The following is a 24210-nucleotide window of genomic DNA, read 5'->3' on the forward strand; positions in this document are numbered from 1 at the left end:
CTCATACATCCATTCTTATCAACTTGCATGGAGTACACAAACCCAGGTTCTGTGAGTTGTTGCTCAAGAAAATAAGAATATAACCTTTGTGCATCCCCATCGTCAAATACTTTTCTCATTTTGTTTCCCAAGTAATTTTCAACATCATTGCCAATATAGCCAACATTGAAGTCACCACCTGATTCTTTACTCAACACTGACATAATCTTTCTTGTTAGTACACAAGAGTCATTCAAAATCATAATCAGTTTTTTTTGGACTTTTGTAGCTTTCATATTTCCACAGAGCAAACTAGTACTCCTCGGTGTAAGTAGAATGTGGTTATGTCCAACCACAAATTTGTTGACTATCCACTTTTCACTATTTTTTTTATTCCCATAATTGCTTTACATCCAATCCTTGTCTCAGCAAGTTCAGAAACTGTTCGTTCTTTTTCTTTTCGATTTACTCGTCGAAATCCTTCTCTTGTGCAAACATAATCTACTGCACAAAGCTTTTTATCATCTTTAGACAGCCAAGTATGATTTGTCCGAATTGTAAAATATTTTCGTCTTGCATATGCCTTATAAAACGATTGGGCATCTTCCACATCATCAAATATCATGCTAATGAATGGCTCCAAAGGACCACTATTTGAATCTTCCACATTCACTCGTTCTTCAACATTAACTCCATCTTCAACATTCACCTCATCTTCGACATTCACACAATCTTCAACATTCACCCCATCTTCAACATTGATATCACATTGTCCATCTACACTTTCATGCTCAACTTCATCACCATCAACCCAAGAAATTTGTTCCTTTCATACAAAACCACCATATTATAAATTCAATAGTTATTCAAAACAACCACTTTGTACAGTTTTAGTACTATTGACAAGACCAATGCTTGAGTAAAAAAAAAAAAAATAAGACAACACCATACCAATGCTTTTGAGTAAAAAAAAAAAATGACAACACCATACCATGCTTGAGTAAAAAAAAAAAAAAAAAAACCACCATACTATGCTTGAGTAAAAAAAAAAAAGACAACAACATACCATGCTTGAGTAAAAAAAAAAAATACAACACCATACCAATGCTTGAGTAAAAAAAAAAAAAGACAACAAAAAATAAAGACAACACCATATGTTTGGTGTGCCCCTTTTCTCAATCACAACTAGCATGATGTGGTTAGAACATGATGTTTCCTATGTGAAGACCCTTCACAAATCTCCTCAAATAAATACAAAACAAATGTATGGTTTCCAATTTCTGAAGCAAAGCCTCACTTAATGACCACTGATTAAACAATATCAGGAAAAAAAAAAAGGAGCAACACACCAAGAAATGAGCAACACAGCACTGATTACACAATATAGGCAATACAGGAATAAGAAAATCTGGTTTAACCAATTTAGCATTGCCTAACATTCCAAATATATATCATGTGCTGCATACATATGCATAGATTGCTACGTGACTCATGTTTTCTAAAACTTTCTTTATAATTGGGTATCACAAAACCATGCGATGGATTAAGTTACACAAATAATAGAGTCAATATCAGACAAATATAACCCTTTGTGAAATGCTTTGGAGCCCTTTGTGACATTTAATCAAACATGTATCATACCTGAGTGTCAGCCATGAAAAATCGCTATGGAGAACTGCTTGCGTCGGCGTGGGACTGAGATTCTGGCAGTGCAAACAGCGGCAACGAGGAAGAGAGGGGAAGAAAGGGGCAGTGCAAATGAGAAGGAAGGGAGGGACAGCAAGGAAGAGAAGGGTGCGATTTAAGCTACGTCAACGTCGGCGTCGGACTGAGATGGTTGAGTCGGCGTCGGCGTCAGACTAAGATGCTTGCGTCTGCGTCGGCGTCGGACTGAGGGCAGCGACCAGAGAGCAGAGGCGAAGAGAAGACAGTGGACGGTGCAAATGAGAAGGCGTCGGACTGTAGCACATACGAATTGGGTGTTTTTCCCAAGTGCTTCTCTGTGGTGGGGTGTATTCTTCTTAGGGTGTTTTTTCCTACGTGGCAATAGATGAATGGAGGGTTGTTTTTGGCTGAATTGCAACCCGACCGTATCGAAGAACCTCTGGTAAGTAAATATTTCAGAATATTTATGAAACAATGATAGGACTTAGAAAAATTCTATAAATAAGTCTCACACTTCTGCACACTACTTAAAAATATGTGAATTTATTCTTTTACCCTTATGTTTAATGAAATATGAAATATGAAACATGAGAATAAAAGAGTAAAATCATATATTTTTTAAGTGGTGTGCAGAGTATGGAGTTTATATGTAGCACAACTCTAAGACTTATGGTGGGCGATTGCCTTAAAAAGCCTTTCCTTGGTTGTTGTGTATTATTTTAATTTTTTTTTTTTACTTAATAATTAAGAAAGTCACTATGTTGAAATTGGACTAAAGATACTAAAAAATTATTGAAAAAAAAATTGTCGCTGGTGGCCCGCCAGCACTATCCCCATTCAACCAAAAGATATAAGGGGTCTGCGCAATCTGCTTTACAGATAAAAAGAGAATCCAAATGTTGGAGTTCAATTATGTAAGGGGACCATTCATTCCATGTTGCCCGGAATTTCCCAGAACTCTTCAATTATTTAAATGATAATTAAAATAATAAGTAAGGCTTGAAATTCTAAACTGGAATACCAAATTTTAAAAAATAATGATCTTGATCTCTAGCAGAATGACATGTTCCTTGAAGATTTTTACACCCTTTGCTTGGATCCAATGATGGGATTTTACTGGATGAGTAGTGCTACATCCACCGAGAAGGCCAAATCCTCTTTTAATTTTTTTTTTTTAATTTTTTTCATATATTTTTTTTATATTTTTAAATATTTTAAAAAAATTCATAACATCATTAAAAAAACACATCTTTAATCTCTAAATAAATAAATAAAAAGTGTCGGGACCCATGTCTGGACCCAACTCTCGATAGCTCTATCATTTTCCTTTATTGGATTTTCCAGCCCATAGACGATTTTAGCTTCCTTTCATTCCTCAGTACTTTCATAGACCTGTTTGTAATCTCTTTAGACGCTTATGTTTTGGCAAGCAGTATGCTTATGTTCTTATGAAACTTGGAATATTCCTATATGTATTTTCTGCACCTTAGTAAGAATAAGAGCAAATATCTATTTATTAGGGTATTTTATGAACTGAGGAGAAAAATCCAGAATTGTTACATCAGACTTGGAATATAGAATTGATGTAGTCCAACCAGAACTCCCAAAATCTAGACTATCTTTAGTGAGAGTCGGAATTTTGACATCCAGCATAGTACCCTCGATCATCCTGTTATATGGCCTCCACCAGAAAGCCATGAAGACTTGGGGAACACATTTTACAGCACTAGGAGAAAGACATTTTTTCAACTCATATTTGAAGCAAACCAAAAGTGGAAAGCTAAATCAGTGGAGGAAACTGTAGGAAGAAGATGTTTGTTTGAATGCTAAGAAAACAAGAAAGGTATACCAATGCAAGCATTGGCAGATTTAATGATTGGTCGAGGCAGGGGCGACCATAAAACTAGTAGTGGCAGAGGCAGAATCAGTGGCCGTAATTATCGGGGAATGGACGTGGTGAGCAAGACTTCTCCCTTCCTAATAGAATCCAGCAAGCATGATCGCATTACGAAAAAAAATTACCAATGAATTATATTAGGTTCAATCAGAATCAGATAGACAGGCACCACACCAGCATACATCCAACAAAAACAAACAGAGGCATCAGCCAAGCATACATTTTGATCACTAACAATGTTTTCCAGTCCTATCATTTAAAATATCTGAAAGAGAAATATTCACTTTATTAAATCAAGCTACAGATACCATTTACACAGAAAGGAAAGCTGTGACGTGAACAATAATGCAATGATGAAGAACTGCAATATTCATGAAATTCCAAAATTTATTTTCCTTGATACCATCGACAAAAACTAACACACAACTTCCAATTAATGGAAAAAATGTACAAAGGACAGAGCCTCCCTAGTACTCCACCAATGAGGAAGTTCAAAAGTCCCAATACTTGAGCAAGTATGCAGTTCTAGTATAATTACAGCATCTTCGTCACACCCGGGTTTACAGTTTGTGCCATGTCTTTTATTTCTACTAGTTACACTACACGTCATACTGGGACAGTAAGGTGTCGTTTGGATTCAAAAATGAGTTGAGATGAGTTGTGAATAGTAGTGAGATGAGTTGTGAATAGTAGTGAGATTTGTGAGTTAAAGTTGCTGAATAGTAATGAGATGAGTTGCGATGATTTGAGATGAATTGAGATGGGCTGTGAATACAAACGAGGCCTTATGCCATCATCCACATAGTAGAGTAAAGATACTGTATCCAGTATCTGATGAAAAGTTCATGATAGATGACAATTAGCAAAGGTTTCTCTTAGAAAAGGCCATGTTACCACTACAAGCGATCTAGAAACATGAAACCCAACAAAGTTAGCTTCATTTTAACTTTTTGGGTAAAAGATTCAAGATCACCAAGCAGAATCATCCTTATGTTTCAACCATATCGTTCAAACAACTGTAGAAAGTTTAATACAACATTAATATACAGATAATCATGCATATAAATCAAAGAGAGATGAAAACATTCGAAGTTGTATGAGAATAATCATTTGCACAGTACCTAAAGTATTTTTGCCAGCCCAGCACTAAATCGAGATTTCACAAGCATCCTTTGGAAGATTTCTAAGCTGGAACCCAACAAGAGGAAGCATTGATAATCCGGCCCTTCCAACCAAGAAGCATCCAGCGGCTGTCTTCATCAAATACAAAATCCTTGTGGTACCATTCCTTCATCTTAGACTTGAATATGTTCATGAGCTCCTGGTCCAAAGGAAGCTGTCTGAAACCAGCCCTCACAGTCCGGAGTTGCCACTGCTTGTACGTCTCTGGCCTCTCCACCCTTTTCAAGCCCTCACATGCTATAACGTTCATAGCCTCCCTTCCATAGATCTCTCTCTCAAACATTAACCTCTCTTGGTTTTCACGGGGTATAGTAACATCAAATGTGTCAAACAATGCAGAGAAGAAGAAGAGTGCTTCTCGGAACCTTGTAACAAAGAAGGGGGCATCATAGGCTCCATTAACAATTGAATGGACAAAAATATCGGGGTTCATCCTCCTGATTAAATTCAGAACCGCATTTCGTGGACTGGTCTCTTCAACAGTCTCATCAAGTAAGTTTTTAAACCGGTACAAACAGTTCACAGCAAGCATCTCATTCCTATCAATCTTGAGATCCTCAATTTGGATAGTCTCCCAGTTCGATGATGCCATGGCATGGTACTCAAAAGGCACATTAAACCGCTCACAATACTTTGCTAAGCGACGACCAGTCTCCTCGATTCTCTCTGTTGGACGGAAACCAGGTTGGGGAATTTCTATCCCTGTAATCCGTAGCTTGGGAGGCCCACCAGATCTCTTAGAGAGCTTATGGATCAGAATTGGCCACTGGAAACCATATCCAATACCGAAGTCTATGATATGAAGACTTGTTGCTTTCTCTGATAATTTATAAATTGACTTGTTGGCAAAGAAAAGTGAGATCCTCTTGAAAGGGCAAGCTGAAAGATGAACTTGGAAAGCTTTCAATATTTCATAAGCTGAAATCTTCTTGGAAGCTAAAGGAGTATAGAAAATTTGAGTCCCAGCCAAGCGTGCCTCAAGGCCATTTGCAAAGAAATGGGCCACTCTCTGAGAACCATCACCAAAAGGGGAAGAGTGCTGCCTAATCTGCTTCAGTAATTCATTAGCAGTTGTATTGTCACCTGCTGAAACAGATTGTGCACATAGAATCAAAAGAGCTCTCAAATCAACAGTATCTGTCGCCTTTCCCTGTTTCTTCCCACGGCTCTTCCCACCATTAGCTCCTTGTGGTTGTTCATTTGTCCATGAGGCCCTGCTTGCTTCATTCTTCCCTGATTCATTGTTACTGCATAGCGTATACAGTGAATTGGTTGAAAGCAACACCTTATCAAACATCTCCGATAATTCACTCTCTTCCACATAAACTGCAGACTGCTTGTTACTCCTCCCTTCTTCTAAATCTATATCTTCCCTCTCATGATTCTTCCTTCCCCTTGACCCATCTAGTGAATTCTCTCTCACACCCTTGCCCACCTTGTGATCCTCTCCCTTTAACTCCGACAACACCTTGCTACTCTCCAAATCGATAACCAATTGATTACCCCTAGGAAGAAACTTGCTGGCTTCCTCTAACCCTCTCCTAAATTGCAAAATAGATTCACTATCAGTAAAAATGTTCTGAGCCAAAAGCTCCATCCCATCACCAAAATTATTATTCACACCGTTCGAGGGATTTGCCAAAAACTGTGACCCACTATTAGACTGCAAATTCGGCTGTAAAACATGGTCAGCAGGATGAGTAGCCTGTGAAATCGAGGACTTGTACTCCCCAAGATCACCAAGCCACTGAGTATCAGTGCTAGAGCTAGCGGTAGTAGAACTACTATTAGTACCATAATCACCACTGCTTCCAGAAAAAACATCATCGGGACTCTCGACGTTGCGATTGATAAAAGGCGGCGGTTGGTATTGACTGGGAGAAGGAGGGTATCTCTGACCGAGAGCATCATAGAACGATTTCTCGGTGACTTCGAGACCCAAAGGGTCGAAGAACAAGGAGGGCTTGTCCTCTATGTTCTCTTCCATAAGAATCTGGTTCATATACTTGAGAACTGTTTCCGAGTACTCACTGTCCTCCGACGACTGCGGGCTCAAGCTATCAGCAGCAGGGGACGGAGCATATGGCTCTGCCGCCTGGCCCAGATCAGGTGGAATAAATGGGTTTTCGAGGAAACCAAAGTCTGGGGAGGGTACATTGAAGTCGACCATGTTTACAAGATTTGGGTTGTAATTAGAATGGGGTGAGACGGTTTGGTCATTGACTGGGGTTTCGTTTGTGAAATCAGGATATCCAGAAAAGCTTGGATCCATAACCAAGATTTACCTAAAAACATTCAACTACCTCAATCAGATCGAATACTAAGATCCATCCAAAGCATGTATGGCCATGCAACCAAAAAAACAAAAAAAACAACAGCTAAAGAAAAGAACAAAGAAAAAAGGTAAATTTGAAAAACCTTAGATATCCACCAGATTATGCGCGAGAAGCAACAGATTCATGGGACTACGTACGTGAAGCAGAGAAGGTTCAGATGCAGAAACTGAACTGAAAAGGTATGCCAAACTCTACTCAACTCAGAGGGGCACTCAGCTATGCCTGAGGAAAAATCTGTCCAGAGAAGAACAAAGAGTAGAGAACCTCCAGATATTCGCCAGTTTATGAACGAGAAGCAACAGATTTCTGCGTAGAAGAGAAGGTCAAACAGGAAGAGACTCGAGATGGGTTGCAATAGAAATGAAACGGAAGAGATTGGGGGGTCGGACAGCTGCGTTTGACGCCGTACATGTACTATATTTTCGTATGATACACAAATGATGGCACAACCCTCTGTATGCCTATATATAGTGCTAATTGCAAAGTAATAATGAACATTAAATAATAATGATTTGTACTTTTTGGATTTCTGTTTAAACTTATTAGTCTTTATGAATATGTTAATTATAAAAATAAAAAAGACTTGTACTATAAAAATATGAAAAAAACTTCTCATAAATCACTATAAAAAATACCTTCATACATCATATATTATGAAATAAAAAAATTATAAATAAAAAATATAAAAATAAATAATAACTGATACATAGAATTCTTCAGAAATTATATATTATATGTAATAGATTATAGATATTTGAGACTGAGAAATTTATAGTAATTCTTTTATAGTATTTTTCATAACCTATATTGAGTTGTATACAAGATTAAAGGTATTATAGATATGATTTTTGATAAAGGTATGGTTTTAGTGGTATGCTCCCTTTAGGTTTAAAGTTTGAATCTTTTTTAGTACAAATAATTTATAAAAGTCATCTTATTGGGGAAGTTGAAACTTCTCCTTAAATTATCCAATGTGGGTCTATGCATCGAGATAATTGGGATTTTGTTCTTTGACATCCCATGCCAATAAAAAAAAAATGATTTAAAGATAACAAATGCCAATATATTTATAAAAATAGGAATATATGGCACGTGTTTAGAAATAAAGTATTACTATAAACATCATAAATTTAAATACTTTCCTTTTTTTAAGGAAAAAAATTCTTAATATGTCCAACATTAATTACAAAAAATATTAAATGGAATTTAAGGGAAAGCGAAGATAATGGGTTTTTTTTTATTTTAATTGTTTATAAGATTTGGGATAATTAAGAGAATATTTATTAGTTTAAGAGACGCATATTTTATGATTTTTCAAAAGGGGACTTCTGATATGTGGGTGAGGAGGTCAAAGGATTTTTTTTTTTTTTTTTTTTTTGGTGGGTTCAAGGTTTGACTTGAATTTTTGTGAGACTCTTGATAGCTGAATGTTCCTTGTAGGAGTATTCCCAACTGAAGTAATTAATAATTTATTCAGTAGCCAACGGGCAATCTTAAAATAACCAAATACAAACAAACAAACGACAAGAATAACCATGAATGGGGAAAGAAAATGTTAAAGCATTTTGCTCGTTATTGAAAATGCTCAAACTACATACCTAAACCTCTCTAATTTGTCTATGCAATATGTCACCCTTGAGGACACCATATTAAATAAAACTATAAAAAATTTTGCATCTTTATCATTCAAGTACCATCAACAATGCAATATATAGGATTTACATGATATAAATTGATATAGATACTAAAGATTGGAGTCTCGTTAGGAAACTTTAAGAATGATGATGATTATATAGGCTTAATAAGGGAAAAAAAAAAGAAGATATAACTATGTGACAACATGTTTATATCATAAATATGGCAGGTGTATAATGCATATTTATGTTATAGCATGTCTTAGTGAAAGCATTTTGCCCATTGCTTTAGAACAACTAAACTATACATCTCACGCCACCCTTGACTAGGGGTGGCAATATGTGACATGACTTGTTAACCCAATGACACGATAATAGTAAATTTGGGTTTAGTCTTAACGGGTTCGAGTCAAAACTAATATGTTAAGACACGATTGCTTAACAATATTGATAACGGGTCAACCCATTTTGATCCGTTATAACCCGTTAAGAAATTTAAACTTACAATTATACCCTTATGCCTAAAAGTAAAATTGTTAAGATTTTAATTTCAATATTTTATTGTTTAGATTTTAATTCTGGACTTGTAGTTAGTTTTATATTTTTTATAGATATTGTGATTTTAACATTTATATAAAATTATGCTAAATTTAATTAGGTCAAACGGGTTAATTTTGGATATGTTCAACTCATTTACATAAACGGGCTAAAAGGGGTCGAGTCGTGTCGTGTTAACCTATTTCGTAGTATTCACTAACGGGTCGTGTTGTGTCATGTCAACTAGTTATGATAATGGGTCGTGTTAGAATTTGAGATTTTGACACGATAAGCCTAACGGATCGTGTTCGGATTGACCCATATAGTATAATATACATGTCTTGACACGATACGAACACGACCCGTTAACATGATTTGACACCCTTATCCATGACCTGAAGATGCTTTGAAGCGAGTGGTCTTTAATTCATTTTTACAATCAGATTTGGATTTTCAGATTAGGGCTAGGTAGTGTGGACTTGCTGTCAAGCCCGTCCACCTTATCCATTAATCTGCTTGCCTAATTCACCTATAAATACAACAACAAAAATCCTAATTTCTAGCTTTATCTAGTCGCAAGCTTTCTGTTTCTCTTTCATTTCTTCTGCTTATTCTTCCTTTTTGCTTTTCCTTCATCCCTTTTTTCCTTTCTTTCTCTCTCAGTATGTAGAGTTTCTTAGCTTGAGTATGAGATTAGAGGAAGAAACTAATGGTTGTGGGCCTCTGAAATGGCCATGGGTCAAGTGACCTTAACTAGAAGAATGATCTTAATTGGAGAAAAGGTCTCCCAATTTAAGGAATGGATAGACCTACATAGGGCTGCAAACGGTCCGGTCCGGTCCGGCGATGGACCGAAAATTTTCGGTCCATCATTTTTCCTGACCGAATCGGACCGAACCGGACCGAACATCCAAAGGGACCGAACCAGATCGATAGCTATCGGTCTGGTCTGGTCCGGTCCGGTCCGGTCCAATCCGCCCTCTTTTTTTTTTAATTTTTTAAATAATTAATAAAAAAATTTATTTAAAATACTAAATTAAATTAAGTGGCTTATTCATGTGGATTATGTAACAAACTCAATAAAAAAATATTTTATATGGTCAATGATAATAAATTAGATAAAAATTATATTATTAATTTATATAATTACTATATAATTAACTAATTGATATTATATATTTATTAATTCATAGAATATTAACAAGTGTTAATAGCATATTTAAAATTTTATATTGTTAATAGTGATAGGTTAGATGAAGATATATATAAAATATTGCTAATTTATAGAATATTAACAAGTATTAATAATATATTTAAAAATTTATATTGTTAATTGTACAATTATTATATATATAAAATATATATAAATTTTTTTTTTTTAATTTTTCATTTGGTCCGGTCCGGTCCGAAAAAATCGTGGACCGTGGACCGTGGATCTAAAATATGGACCGGACCGGACCGGTCTAAGTCTCAGCCCGATCTGGTCCGGACTGAAACGGTCGGTCCGTTCGGTCCGACCGGACCGTTTATCACCCCTAGACCTACAGCTGCTCTTCATGGCGATGGGTCTCTTTTAATTCAAAAGAGACCATTTGATTATTTGGTGGAGATGAGTGGGCAAGACTAAAAGTTGGTTTGTGGCAGAGGGCCAGAGGGCCAAAGGCTCTAGACGGTTGGGTCGAGTTTGTGGCAAAGGCTCTGATGGGGACGGGTGGATAGGAGTGGGGGTGGGAGTAAGGGATGAAATGGCTATATCACCCAAGTGAGGCTGGAGGGCATGGATAAGTGGCTACCCACCCTAGACGGGCGAGTAGCCCTTATCCCTGACATTCATAAAGTATTACTGTGAAAGAGAGATGGACATAAAATGAGTCCCACAATATTTAATAAACATTGTATTCTTTATGAGAGATTCATAAGGTCAAAATTAAATACCGTGGATGTCGCTTTATGTATTTTCTCTCTTTCACTCGAAGCCTTCAAAACAATACAAAATTCGTTTATAAAAACAAACGTAAGCTAATATAGGTTAAATTAGGAAAAACTCTATTTTTATTTAAAAATAAAAAATGCCGGAGTGTCCCAAAAAGCTCCAAGTAATGCCTAGAACAATCGAGACAATGTATGCATATCACCACCAAGGCGCAATCTAGATCAATCTAGATAAAACACCGTAATGGTCGTGAAATTGTTGATCGGGTATGTATGTGTAGATGGAAGGCTTTGTACAGTTCAAAGAAAGAAAAATGTTATTTGTCATCCACTCCAATCACCTCCCTCCAACATGTTTGGATAGTGAGATGAGATGAGATGAGATGAGTTAAGATGGTTTGTGAATAATAATGAGATTATTAGTTGAAATTAGAAGAGATAAGATGGTTTCATCTCACCTCTGTATCCAAACGAGCCCTTATGTCCATATTAGAAGATCATATGAGAATAATAATTAAAATGTCTGTGAATATCATTTCTCTTAAAGCTTAAAGCAGGTATCGGCCAATGGCACTTTCCCATTTATTCTCAAATTTCCTTTCAGGCATGCATGGGAGCTATTCGAACTTAATTCCAATAGAGATTTTGTTTTTCTAGAAAAAAAAATGAGTTTAAGCAGCAATACATACTGAGCCTGCTTAAGAGGAAAAAAATGGTTGATGCTAAACCATATGAGTCTGCTCGCCAATCCCAAAGCTTCTATTTTTATCGAAGTACTATGGAGATGTATATTTGTGTAAAGAAGAGGTGAGTGACAGAGAAAACATGAACGAACAAGAGGGAATGCAGACTGGGAGGAGAAGGTTGGAGAACAGCGCCACATTAATGGTTCTGCCACCCGGACAACATGCCACATTAATGACGCCATCGTAGAGCCACGCCACTTTAAAGACTCTGACAAAAGAAACAGTAACGGGAAACACGAACTTCAGGAAAGTATGCACGATCTGCTCCTCAGAGTAGTAGTATAAATAGTAGATCCTAGGTATAAGAATACTCTCTCTGATCCCTAGACTCTCTTACTTATTTGCTACACTTCAAGAATACTTATTAACTTTGGCATCAAAGGTTATCCGACCCCAAGGCTACCCTATCGAACCACAGTCTTTTCCACCTTGTGCAGTGCCCATTTTCAAATACCTGAGTTGTTGGAGCTTGGCCCAAAGGTGTGTGAAACACAACGTTAAAAGTGATCTTCAACTTCCTCAAGCAAAAGTCATGGGTGCAATGGCTAAACTTGGGGGACTATAAGAGTACCAAATTTATTCTTTTCAAGTGTTGTTGCATTTGTTGGCATTAGATCTTCTAATATACGTAGTTTGTGTTTGGTTCAACCATGCATTGAGCATCAGCAATGTTTATCTTGGTCGGGTCTCATTTCTAGTTGAATATCATCATTCATAAATCTTGGACCAATTTCCATCTTTTCTTTTTCTTTTTATGACACAACTTCTGTTTTATCTTGAGTTACAATTCACCTCAAATCCATTCATCTCAGACTATCAATCTTTGAAATTTTCCACAAACTCACTTTTTGTATCCAAGAAACGAGTAGAAAAACTCTATCAATTAGAGAGGTGATATGTCAGAAAGTCGAAGAAAACTGCTCAAAAGAGCGGCAAGTGAGTCTCACATGCGGCTCATACCGCTCATGAGTTTCACGCGCTACCACGCCAGATAGAGTATGCCGCTGTCACGCGCGGCACCACTGGGATCAGTGCCTTCTAATCTCTCAGATCCGACCAATGCCTTATTTCCTAGAGTGATGCGTGAACCACACGCGCCACCACAAACAATGAAGGTCCTATGCCGGCGTATCGACGCATCCTCCGGTTGCTACATTCCTATATTCCCACTTTCCCTAACTAAGGGTCAAGTGAAAGTAGATATGAAAGTCTCTTCTAGCCAGTCCAAACCAACTAGATATATCACAAACCCTTCACTGCGGCTTCTAGCCGCATTATTATAGTTTATTTATCAGACTATATTAAAACAACTTCAAGCGGCTTTCCCTAGTGAGAAATAGGTGTGAGCCAAACTTTTTGCTTTACCTTTTTTTCTTTTTTCTTTTTTTGTGATGTATCTGTTAGTTTTGAGAAGGTTGTAGGGGACTCCCACCCCATTGGCTTGTATCCTGTAATCTGTTAGTTTATCTATGAATATTTTACTTGATGAGAGGAAAAAAAAAAAAAAAGAGGCGAGCATGTAGTAGTGGCTGCAAATGTTCTGATACTCACTATCCAGAGAGAAACCTTTAAATATAGAAGTATTATTTATCATCATTTTAATCATATTTTTTCATCAAGTTATAAGGCAATATTAAATAATTGAACTTTTTTTTTATTTTTTATCTGAGATTTGCTTCCCAAAAAAAAAATAATGATTAAAAAAATACAGGAATAATATTTTTCTAATATGAATTCACTCACTGTTTCTTAATAAGACACTCTTGGTCCCAATTCTTGGACTAAGAAAACAAAACTAATACTTATGTCAGCATCGAAAAGAACCGCTGGTGGAATCTTCGAAGATGCTTGTTCCAAGCATATCTTCCACTTGGACTTGCCACTGGCCAATAAGATTGATTCTATTCGCATTCAGATGCTACAGCGTTGAACAATCCAATCCCTCAACAAACATGTTTAGTAAGAAAATCACGTATTTTCCGGTTGAAAAAATGATTGAAATTAGGAAAAGGGAAAAACAGAAAACATACTCAACAGTTTCACAATCCCAATACCTATGGCCATATTGAACAATGAACACCATCACTCCCAATCCCAATACCCTTTTACTCTTATTTTAATATCAGAAACATCCTAAAAGATCGACAGTAACCGATACATAAATCTCCACAAACCCATCAAACAGTATTCATTATAACTCATGTTATTTGTATATGAGATCTTGCACTTTATGAAATAGTCAGTATTTAATTTGAAATAAAAAGTTAAAAAAGAAATGTTTTAGCAGATCCCACAAACCGACGTGACTTGATTTGATATGTTAGATTGAAAAATTATTTTCATTGTAAATTAGATCTAACGTATTCTATAAAACCGTATCAATTTATGAGTTTAATTCTGTAAAATCTCTTTTGTGGCCTTAATACTTCTTGTTTATTTATGTATTCGATGGAATATTGTAACTTAGTAATGATCAGTCCATGGATAAAATAGCAAATTGTCTTGGCTCTGATTGGACCTCCTCCACCATACATCTGTGTTTCCCACTGGAACACTTAAAATATTGCTCAGCAGTTGTTTAATATCAGTGGTGTTGGTTTGGCACTTTCAGGGGGGTCTCTTACATTACAATTTCTCTTTTAATATTCATTTACTTTTAGGATTCCTCCATTGCTGGCCTCCACAATCCACTCCAGCTATGTTAGCTACGTAGTAGCAGTCATGCACTTGCAGTTGCAGGCTTACATCAGTGGAAAAACTTGCCAAGTTTGTGCAATTGATTGGAATCCTAGCCAGGCAAATCTAACCTCTAACATTCAGGTTTTGTTGGGGTGAAATTCATAAGTACAAACAAAGGAAAAGGTGTTGGTATAATCATGGCCAAACTCCATTTTGGCTACATTCATGGAATGAACAAGGTAACCATATCAACATGGCAAAAGAAAGAAATACGGTTTAGTTTCACAGCCTAATATTCCACCATATCAAGTATAATTGGAAGATTCGTGTTCAAATTCACAAAACTAGTCAATACAGAAGTATTAAGTTCCACTTGCAGCAAGTGCGGTGAATGGTGCAAAATCTCATTCCCACCAAGCAATTAGCTGCTCCTAATAGTGAAACTCCAGCTATAGATGAAAGGCTGATGAAACATATATAATAAATAAAACACCGTTCCATATGTTACAGCACTACCTAAATCGGACACTAGTACTGTTACTACATTTCTATGATATGATGTTTATGCTGGGTGCATTATACAAAAGTTCAAGATTAGCTACATTCTACCAACAATTAAACGGTGTACAAGGTATACTTCCAAACGCTACACAGGTACCCAGCAAGAGGAAGCATGGACAATCCGGCCCTTCCAACCTTGAAGCATCCAGTGGCCATCTTCATTGACCACAAAATCCTCATGGTACATGCCTGCCACTTTATCTCTCACTTTCTTCATGAGTTCACGATCTAGAGGAAGCTGCCTAAACCCAGCCCTTGTGTTTCGAACTTGCCACTGCTTGTAGGTCTCAGGCCTCTCCACTCTCTCTGAACCTTCACAAGCTATGACATTCATGGCCTCCCGCGCAAAAAACTCTTTTTCAAACATCAGCCTCGTTGGATCTTCACGTGCAATATTAGCATCAAGCATATCAAACATTGTGGAGAAGTGGAACAGGGCCTCACGGAACCGCGTGACAAAGAACGGGGCATTGTAGGATCCATTAACAATACCATGGACAAAAATATCAGGATTTGTTTTTCTAATTAAGTTCAGAACAAGATTCCTCGGACTGTTTACCACAACCGTCTCATCAAGTAGGTTCTTAAATCGGTAAATACAATTTACAGCAAGTACCTCATTTCTATTAATTTTGAGGTCCTCAATACGGATAGTATCCCACTTCTGTGCTATTGCATTAAACTCAAAGGGGATCCCGAAGCGCTCACAATACTTTGCCAAGCGACGCCCTGTGTCCTGGACTCTTTCTGCTGGCCGGAAACCAGGCTGGGGAAGCTCTATACCTGTAATGCGTAGCTTGGGAGGCCCACCAGATCTTCTTGAGAGACAGTGGATGAGAGCAGGCCACTGGAAACCATAAAGGATACCAAAATCTATAACATGAAGTGTCTCTGCTTTCTCAGCTGCCTGCAAAATCATATGATTTGCAAAGATAATTGCAAGCTTCTGGAATGGGCAGGTTGAAATATAGGTCTGGTATGCTTTCAACATATCAGCAGCTGACGTTCTTTTGGAAGCTAAAGCAGTATAAATCTGGGTTCCAGTGCCATCCAAGCGTGCTTCAAGGCTGTCTGCAATGCAATGGGCCAGCCTCTTAGACCCATCGCCAAATGGGGACGAGTGCTTCCTAATCTGTTTTAGCAGTTCAGTGGCAGTCCTCCTATCATCAGCAGAGACTGCTTGTGCACACAGAACCAGTAGAGTTCTCAAATCCACTACGTTCTTATTGCTTTGTTTCTTCACACGAGTCTTCTCACCACTAGATTTATTGAATTGTCCATTCTGCCGGAGATTCTTGTTTCCATTAACCAAGCCTTCATCCATACACAAAGAAGGCTCCTCTTTTGTTACACCACAGAGCAATACTTTATCAAACATGTCTGATAGTTCACTCTCATCCATAGAAATCACCGCTTGCTTGGTACTCCTCCCATCTTCTAACTCTGTATCCCCCCTCTCATAAGTCTTCCTTCCTCTCAATCCAGCAGGGGATTGCTCCCTCTCGTCAATCTCTGTCTTAACTACCACTTCTGGAGCCTTCTTATTCATAATTGGAGAAGTTTTGTTACTCTCCGGATCAACGATCAGTTGATTTCCTTTAGGCAAGAATTTACTAGCTTCCTCTACACCTCTGTTGAACTGCAAAACTGAGTCGCCCTCAGTAAACAACTCCGAAAACACAAGTTTACTGGTAGAAGAGTCAAACAGCCCATAACCATCCCTAGTGAAGCTGTTCAGAGAGTTGAATGATAATGGCGCACTAGGCTTTGAAGTGGACCGGAAAACAAAGTCAGTAGGAAGGGGATTTTTAGACAGAGCGGGTTTGTATTCTCCAAATTTAGCATGATTCCAAAGAGAATCAACAGTGTTTCCATTACTAAAACTGGAGCTGCCATTGCTGCTGTGATCACTACAACTGCCTGAAGAATTATCATCTGGACTCCCAATATTTTGGTCAATATAAGGTAGACGTTGATCGGGCGAAGGAGGGTCCTTCCCACCAAGGAGTTCATAAAATGATTTCTCCGCAGCTTGAAGAGCCAACGGATCATGGAACATACAAGGCTTCGACTCCATATCCTCTTCCATAAGTACCTGGTTTATGTACTTGAGGACAGTATCAGAACCGTCGCTATCATCAGAGGGAGAATCACCACCCCCAAAACTTGATTGAAAATAGGAACCGGGTTTATTGGATTTAATTCCATTTGCAACATCTGGGTACTGATCTGAGTTTGGAAAAAAGAGTTCTCCATCAAAGTTGAACCCGTTAAGGGAACCGAAGAATTGGGCATCCTGTGAACCCATGACCAAGTTCTTCAACAGCCACCTCTGAAAAACCCCAAAAACCAAATCGATAATCTCCTCCCCCCCCCAAAAAAATAAACTAACTATTTTACACCAAACTAGAGCCAAAACTTGATCAAACAGGTCAGATCAAAAGCAAGTCTCTCTTTTCTCTTTCAATCAATTACAGAACTAAAGCCTAAACACGCTCCCTGATACAGTCACCCCCAAAAAGCGAAACTTCACAGAAAAGGGATACAAAGTAACCGAAGAAGAACGTAGGAAAGCATTAGATTCAGGCAATTATGAGTTGCATAGAAATGAAATTTAAGGCAGTGAAGGAACAAATAATGATTAGTGAACTCCAAGATTTTGCGTACCTGACAGACAGGACAAGATCCTAATTGAGATCAGTACGAGATCTGGTTTTAAGCTTTTATTTTATTTGGCAACGAGGATTGGAGTTGGGTATGTTTCTTTCCACTACAAAGGAAGAACTTTCCCAGAAACAACTAGAGTTCTGCGACTCACGCGCCCACCATGACTATGGCACGGCTGTCTATTAAAATACTAGATTGGTCTACACTAGACTAGTGTCTTGACTTTCTTTTCCAGAAACATGATTTTTTTTTTTTTTTAAAAAAAAAGTAAGGCTAACAGATTATTTATAAAAAATAAAAGTTCCATTAAAAATAAAAGTTTTTTTTATATTTTTTCAACATAATATCTATTTTTTATAAAAAAAAATTCTGTAAAAAATTTATCTATTTAGTACTTGTATAAATTATTTCTTTTAAAAAAATAAAAAATATTTTTTTTCTTCCATGCATCCCCTTAGTATTTTTTTAGAAAATATAATATTTATAATTTTAAAATATATAAGTACTGCGTATTTTTAAAAAAATAGATAAAATCATGTATTCACAAAACAAAATTACTTTTCTAATAACAAGCTATAATTTTTTCAAAATGAATATACGAAATTTATACTTATTAAAATTATACTAACATTACTCAATTTTTTTTTTAAAAAAAGGCAATATATAGATCCTACTAGTATTAAATTTATAGTATACATTATAGAAGAACTCATTTCAAATTAAGAGGTTCATAGATTATGTTTATTTATCATCTCTCAAATGTTTTATAAATATTTATATTATAAGTTTGAGAAAAAAAAATGATAGAATTTAAAATTATTTCTAAAGAATATTTAGAAAAAAACATTAAAAAAATCTTAATTTAAATGCCAAATAGGACAGATATTGAGACGGGGATGTCCTTTTAGTCTAGGGTCCGTTTCCGCGTGATAGGCGTCGCGATGAATCGATTATGGCAACTCTCTTTGTCTTTATTTAGAATAATAATAATATTTAATACCAAGTTTGAATGTTCCTTCTTCTTTTATATTGGCCTTTCAATTCGCATTCATACCGTCCAAGACTGGTAGATGACGGTTGGTGTGAAAGCCTAATCTTCAGCATGAAATCTTGATCCACGTGTCTCCTGCTTTATCTTCAGTTTTTTATCATTTTTAAATTCCATCAATATATATATATATATATATATATATATAAAATAATGCTAAAGTCACTGCTAGTGGCCACCGTTAGCTTTAATATGTATTTTTTTATATATTTTTTTTACAGTTATTTTTTATAAAAAAATTTTTAATACTTTTAAATATTTTAAAAAAATAAAATAAATTTATAATATTATTAAAAAATATTTTCTTAATCATAAAATAAAAAAAATTATTAAAAAATACTTCTTTAATTATGAAGTAAAATAAAAAAATAATTTTTTTTTACTTCATGATTAAGGAAATATTTTTTAATAATATTATAATTTTTTAATTTTTTTAAATATTTAAAATTGTTAAAAAAAATCTATATAAAAATAATTGTAAAAAAAATACATCAAAAAACATATGATAGAGCCAGCGGTGACTCCCAACGAGAGCCACCACCAGCGGTGGCTCTATCATTTTCCATATATATATATATATATATACCAGAAATGTTATATATTAATCGTTATTCATTTTCGCATTTTTTATTTGTAATTTTTTCATAAAATGTAGATATATTTTTTATATAATATAGGATATGAGATGGTGAATAGTAACTGAAGAGAATAATTATATATATATATATTTAAATTCTACTTATCATTCTCACACAATACACCACTATTAATTTTTTTTTATTTTTTACTTTTTTTCTCTTACTAAATATGTAGTATATAGATGATAAGTAGAAGAATTCAATTAGTTTAAGAAGAATAAAATAAAAATAAATTTAGTGTGTAGTGTGTGAAATGATAAGTAACAATACTCATATATTTTAAGTGATTTTTATTTAAATAATTGATTTGTGAAATTCTTTTAGATAGATCATGTTGGTCAGTTTGATTAATTTGATTAAGAATGATAAAATAAATAAATAAATAAAAATAGCATTGCACGTAACAGAATAGCATTAAATACTTCTAATGCTTTGCATGAAATGCAAAGTAGTAGGAAAAAAGTTTCTTTAGATTTTTATCCAAATTTAAAAGTCTTAATTGAGAAAAATATACTAAAGTAGATTATATAACATTTATAAAGATAGCAGTAAAATCTATACAATCTACTTTATGTATCCACTTTATAGTAATGCTACTATGCCTTTAATTTATACCACTCAGTTTACATCTTTAACACGACACTATAGTATGGAAGAAAAGATATTTACAATCGTGAATTGTATAATTATCACGTAATCGCTTTGAAAAAAGTAGTGAATAAAACGTGAGACTCATATGAAAAAATTAATTTTTTAATAGTAAATTTTATTCTTTTTTAAAATGATTACGCAATGTTTACGTATTTTATAGTTGTATTTAAAATTAACCATAACATGATACACGTGACTTATTAAGAAAATCTAAAAACATAAACATAAAAGAATAGAGGGAAATGAGTTTTAGTCTTCATCTTTTTATATTTTGAGTACCATTTTTTTAATATTTTCTTTTAATAAATCACGAGGTCAATAGAGTAAAGTGAGTGATATAAGTTTTGAGCATAGTAGCATTACTTATCTATTTATCTTAGAGCATCCTCATTGGCTTGGCTAAATTCATCTTCAAAATTTAGCCAATATCACACTTTTTTACATTTACTTATTTCATTTAAATTCAATTCTCAGTTCCCCACAATTGATTATCCATTCACTCTCTATATAATAATAAAATATTATAAATTTAATAATTTTTTTATTTAATTTATTTTTATCACATTTTGTATCTCTACCAATTAAATGTTAATAATAATTATATTCTAATTAAATTAATATTAAAAAATCATATTTTTAAAAGTCATTTAATGTTAATAAAAAAAAATTTGATTAAACTCATTTAAAATTTTATCTAAATTTTTTAATTACAAACCAAATAGTATTTTTGCTTGGAGTGAGAAATTAATATTTTAATTTTTGGTGAATTAATTGCGGTTCTTTATATTTTTTACATCAATTATGTAAAATTTAGCCAACCTCCTTATTTGGCCAAGCCAATGAAGATGCTCTTAGAGAACTCTGGAGTCTTGACGGTTTTTTTTTAGTTAATGATTAAAGAAATTTTTTTAATGATGTGAATTTTTTTTTAATATTTAAAAATATTAAAAAAATATATTAGAAAATATAAAAATAAAAAGATGAAATGCACTGTCGAGAACTCCGATGGTAGCTGTATAGCCATCCTTTATCTTATTTGAAGTTCTCAAGTTCAATTTTAAAAAAATATTGACCTAATAAGTAAGTCCCACCAATAAATAGCTTAAAAAATAATTTTAAAGACAAAACCTAATTAGCACGAGAAAGCTGTTCTACAGAGTTTGGTCGGGACCCAATAGTTAGCGAGATTGATAATATAAAAGAAACCAGCCTGAGATGCAGACCTTTCGAAATTACTCTAACACGAAGAATCACGTGAAAGTTTGGAGAATAAAATGGGATGAAAAATTTATGAATAATAAAATAGTTTAAATTATAATGTTTTTATTGGGTTTTAGAAAAGAAAAGAAAAATATTGAATAAAAATATTATAAAGTTAAAATATTATTATAATATAATTTTTAATATTATATTTATTTTGGAATTTATAAAACTTAAATTATTTGTTGTGTTTTGTTGAAAATTTTGAAAAAATTTTAATAATTAAGTAATGATTAAATAAAAAAATTAAATATTTTTAATTGAAAAATATTTATTTTTAATAATATTTAAAATTGAGATAGATTGAGATGAAATCTCTACCAAACAACTAGCTGCTTGGCCCTTGGAGAATGAGAAAAGAATAAAATTTTGTAAACAGTAATTAGATGGTTTATAAATAATAATAAGATAGTTTGAATTAAGTATTTATTGAGTTCTGTGAAAGGAGAAAAAAAAAGGTTCAATAAAAAATATTATAAAATTAAAATATTGTTATAATATTATTTTTATTTTTAGATTTGAAAAAATTGAATTATTTTTTATTTTTTATTTAAAAATTTAAAAAAATTATAATAATTAATCTAAAAAATATATAATGATTAGTTTAAAAATATTTATATTTAAATAATATTTAAAAATAAAATAAAATGAGATGAGATAAAAATTATTTCTAAATAATATTTGAAGTTTCCAGCGACACAAAAACTGTTGTACGAGTAACAATTCTTGAGTAAGCACCATTAATAAATAAATAAATAAATAATAGACATTGTTGTTTTATTTGGGTGAGTTGTGGTTTGTACATGACGACTAGAGATTTTTTTTTGTATTAGAGGTGAAATCTAAGGGTTGATTTGGCTTTACAAATCTTTCAAATTGTCTCTAATCTCATTTTAATATTTAAATACCATTTAAATATAAATATAAATATTTTTAATCTTTTTATCTAATTATTACTTAATCATTATAATTTTTTTAAACTTCTCAACAAAACATAATAAATAATTCAATTTTTTCAAATCTTAAAATAAAAATTATATTAAAAAATTATATTTTAATCTTCTTTTAACGTTATAATTTATTTATTCAACTTTTTCTCTCTCTTTTCCTAAAAATTTCTTAAAAATCTTATCTCAAATAAATTTCACTATTATTCATAAATTATTTCATTTCTATTTACATATTTATCATCTTATCTCATATCATTTGTGTAACAAAACGAGGCTTAGTTAAATAGAGTTTGTTGAAAGTAAAATAAAATAGAAAATGAGATTGAGAAGAGAGAATGAGAGAGAGATACTTTGAGGACTGCATCTTTATTATTATAAATTGTTATTGAATACATACCATATGTTTTTATTTATACGTGAATGGGGTCTGAAAAAGAATGAAAATATAATAAATCAATTATACTAATTAATTTGCACAATAAACTAAATATAGTAGACAATAAATCATATTATCATACATATTAGAATATTATAAATATAATCTATAATAAATACGGTAATATTTTAACAGAGTTGAAGTATTGGATATTTCATCACTGTTGTAAAATTAAATAAAAATTATAAGAAAATTTAAAATTGCAATATTTATATATTCGGAAATTCAATATCATTCATCCCATAATTTTTAATGTATTATAAATTATCCTCAATATTCTCTTGAATAGACATGGGAAGATAAGGAATATGAATTTAGAGGATACAGTGAGTTTAAGGGTGCGTTTAGATGTTAAACTGAATTGAGTTGAGATGATAAAATATTATTAGAATATTATTATTTATTATTATTATTATTTTGAGATTTGAAAAATTTAAATTGTTTATTATATTTTGTATTAGAATTTAAAAAAATTGTAATAATGATTTGAGATGAATTTAACTTCCAAACGAAACTTAAGAATTCCAGAATTAATACGTGAATGGGCTAAAATTCTAGATGGAATCTAAATAGTTATATATTACGAAGTTAGAAAATAGACATCGTAATAGACCGATGTACCGGAAAGTCATATATTATGAAGTTGGGAAATAGATCTCGTAATAAGTCGGTGTACCGGAAAGGTAGCAAGATCATTTCGACGTTTATTCTCTATGATGGCGTAAAACAAAATAATTAGGGTATTAGAGGTAATCTAGGCCTCCTTCAAACACTAGGTTTGGAAATAACTTCATGTACACTTTATTAATGATAATGAAAAATATTTAAATAGACAAAAGAACATAGCAACCACACTTGTTACGTTGGCTTTAGCCTCAAGGATAAGTCTTCTTATTTATTAACAATCTAACTCCTACTAGAACTCATTGGCCTTAGTCCCAAGGATAAATCCTCTTATTTATTCCACTAATTACTACTAGGACTCCAATACTCTAATATTCTAGGACTCATAATTACTACTAGAACTTAACTACTACTTCTATTTAGGGCTATACCGAAACCAACAGAACTTACCGTCACCGATTGAAACTAGTCGAAACTGACGGAGAATCGATCGGTTGGCAGTATAAAATGGTACAAACCAATATCAACTTGTTTAGTTTGGATTTGAACTTGAACCAAGTTCAAACTGCCGAATTGGCCGATATAATATATATATATATATATTTTAATGTTTTCTTATGTAAAACAACATCGTTTCACTTATAAACGGCATTGTTTAGAGTTAAAGTTTAATAACCTCGCCCCACCCCTCCCTCTTCTTCATCTCGCTTCCCTTTATGACTTCTCTCTCCTCTCTCACACACCAGCCCACAGTCGCACGACACAACCTTTATCCTCCTTCACACCGC

The 24210-nt window shown here is 33.8% G+C and overlaps 2 protein-coding genes across 6 annotated transcripts; both read right to left on the reverse strand.

Moving 5' to 3' along the window:
• Positions 1-3134: 3134 nt before the first annotated feature.
• Positions 3135-7498, reverse strand: LOC109002667 (scarecrow-like protein 34). Of its 4 annotated transcripts, none has more exons than XR_004801539.1 (3): positions 7142-7478; positions 4663-7008; positions 3135-3617 (listed from the first exon to the last, which is right to left on the reverse strand). XR_004801539.1 is itself a non-coding variant. In XM_018980522.2 (2 exons), exon 2 carries the CDS (start codon positions 6993-6995, stop codon positions 4725-4727), a length of 2271 nt encoding a protein of 756 aa, XP_018836067.1. In that variant the 5' UTR covers positions 6996-7008; positions 7142-7498; the 3' UTR covers positions 4511-4724. The 4 variants fall into 4 exon arrangements, 2 of the variants coding, with proteins under 2 accessions (XP_018836067.1, XP_035546059.1); XR_001998043.1 differs by having other exon boundaries at positions 3135-3621; XM_018980522.2 differs by lacking the exon at positions 3135-3617 and having other exon boundaries at positions 4511-7008; positions 7142-7498.
• A 7394-nt stretch (positions 7499-14892) lies between these two features.
• LOC109002666 (scarecrow-like protein 33) lies at positions 14893-17994 on the reverse strand. 2 transcript variants are annotated; one of them, XM_018980521.2, is made up of 2 exons: positions 17816-17994; positions 14893-17480 (listed from the first exon to the last, which is right to left on the reverse strand). In XM_018980521.2, exon 2 carries the CDS (start codon positions 17454-17456, stop codon positions 15234-15236), a length of 2223 nt encoding a protein of 740 aa, XP_018836066.1. In that variant the 5' UTR covers positions 17457-17480; positions 17816-17994; the 3' UTR covers positions 14893-15233. The 2 variants fall into 2 exon arrangements, with proteins under 2 accessions (XP_018836066.1, XP_018836065.1); XM_018980520.2 differs by having other exon boundaries at positions 14893-17675; positions 17816-17974.
• Between the last annotated feature and the right edge of the window lie 6216 nt (positions 17995-24210).

This window comes from Juglans regia, chromosome 5 (genome assembly GCF_001411555.2).
Source record: "Juglans regia cultivar Chandler chromosome 5, Walnut 2.0, whole genome shotgun sequence".
Taxonomy (NCBI): Eukaryota; Viridiplantae; Streptophyta; class Magnoliopsida; order Fagales; family Juglandaceae; genus Juglans; species Juglans regia.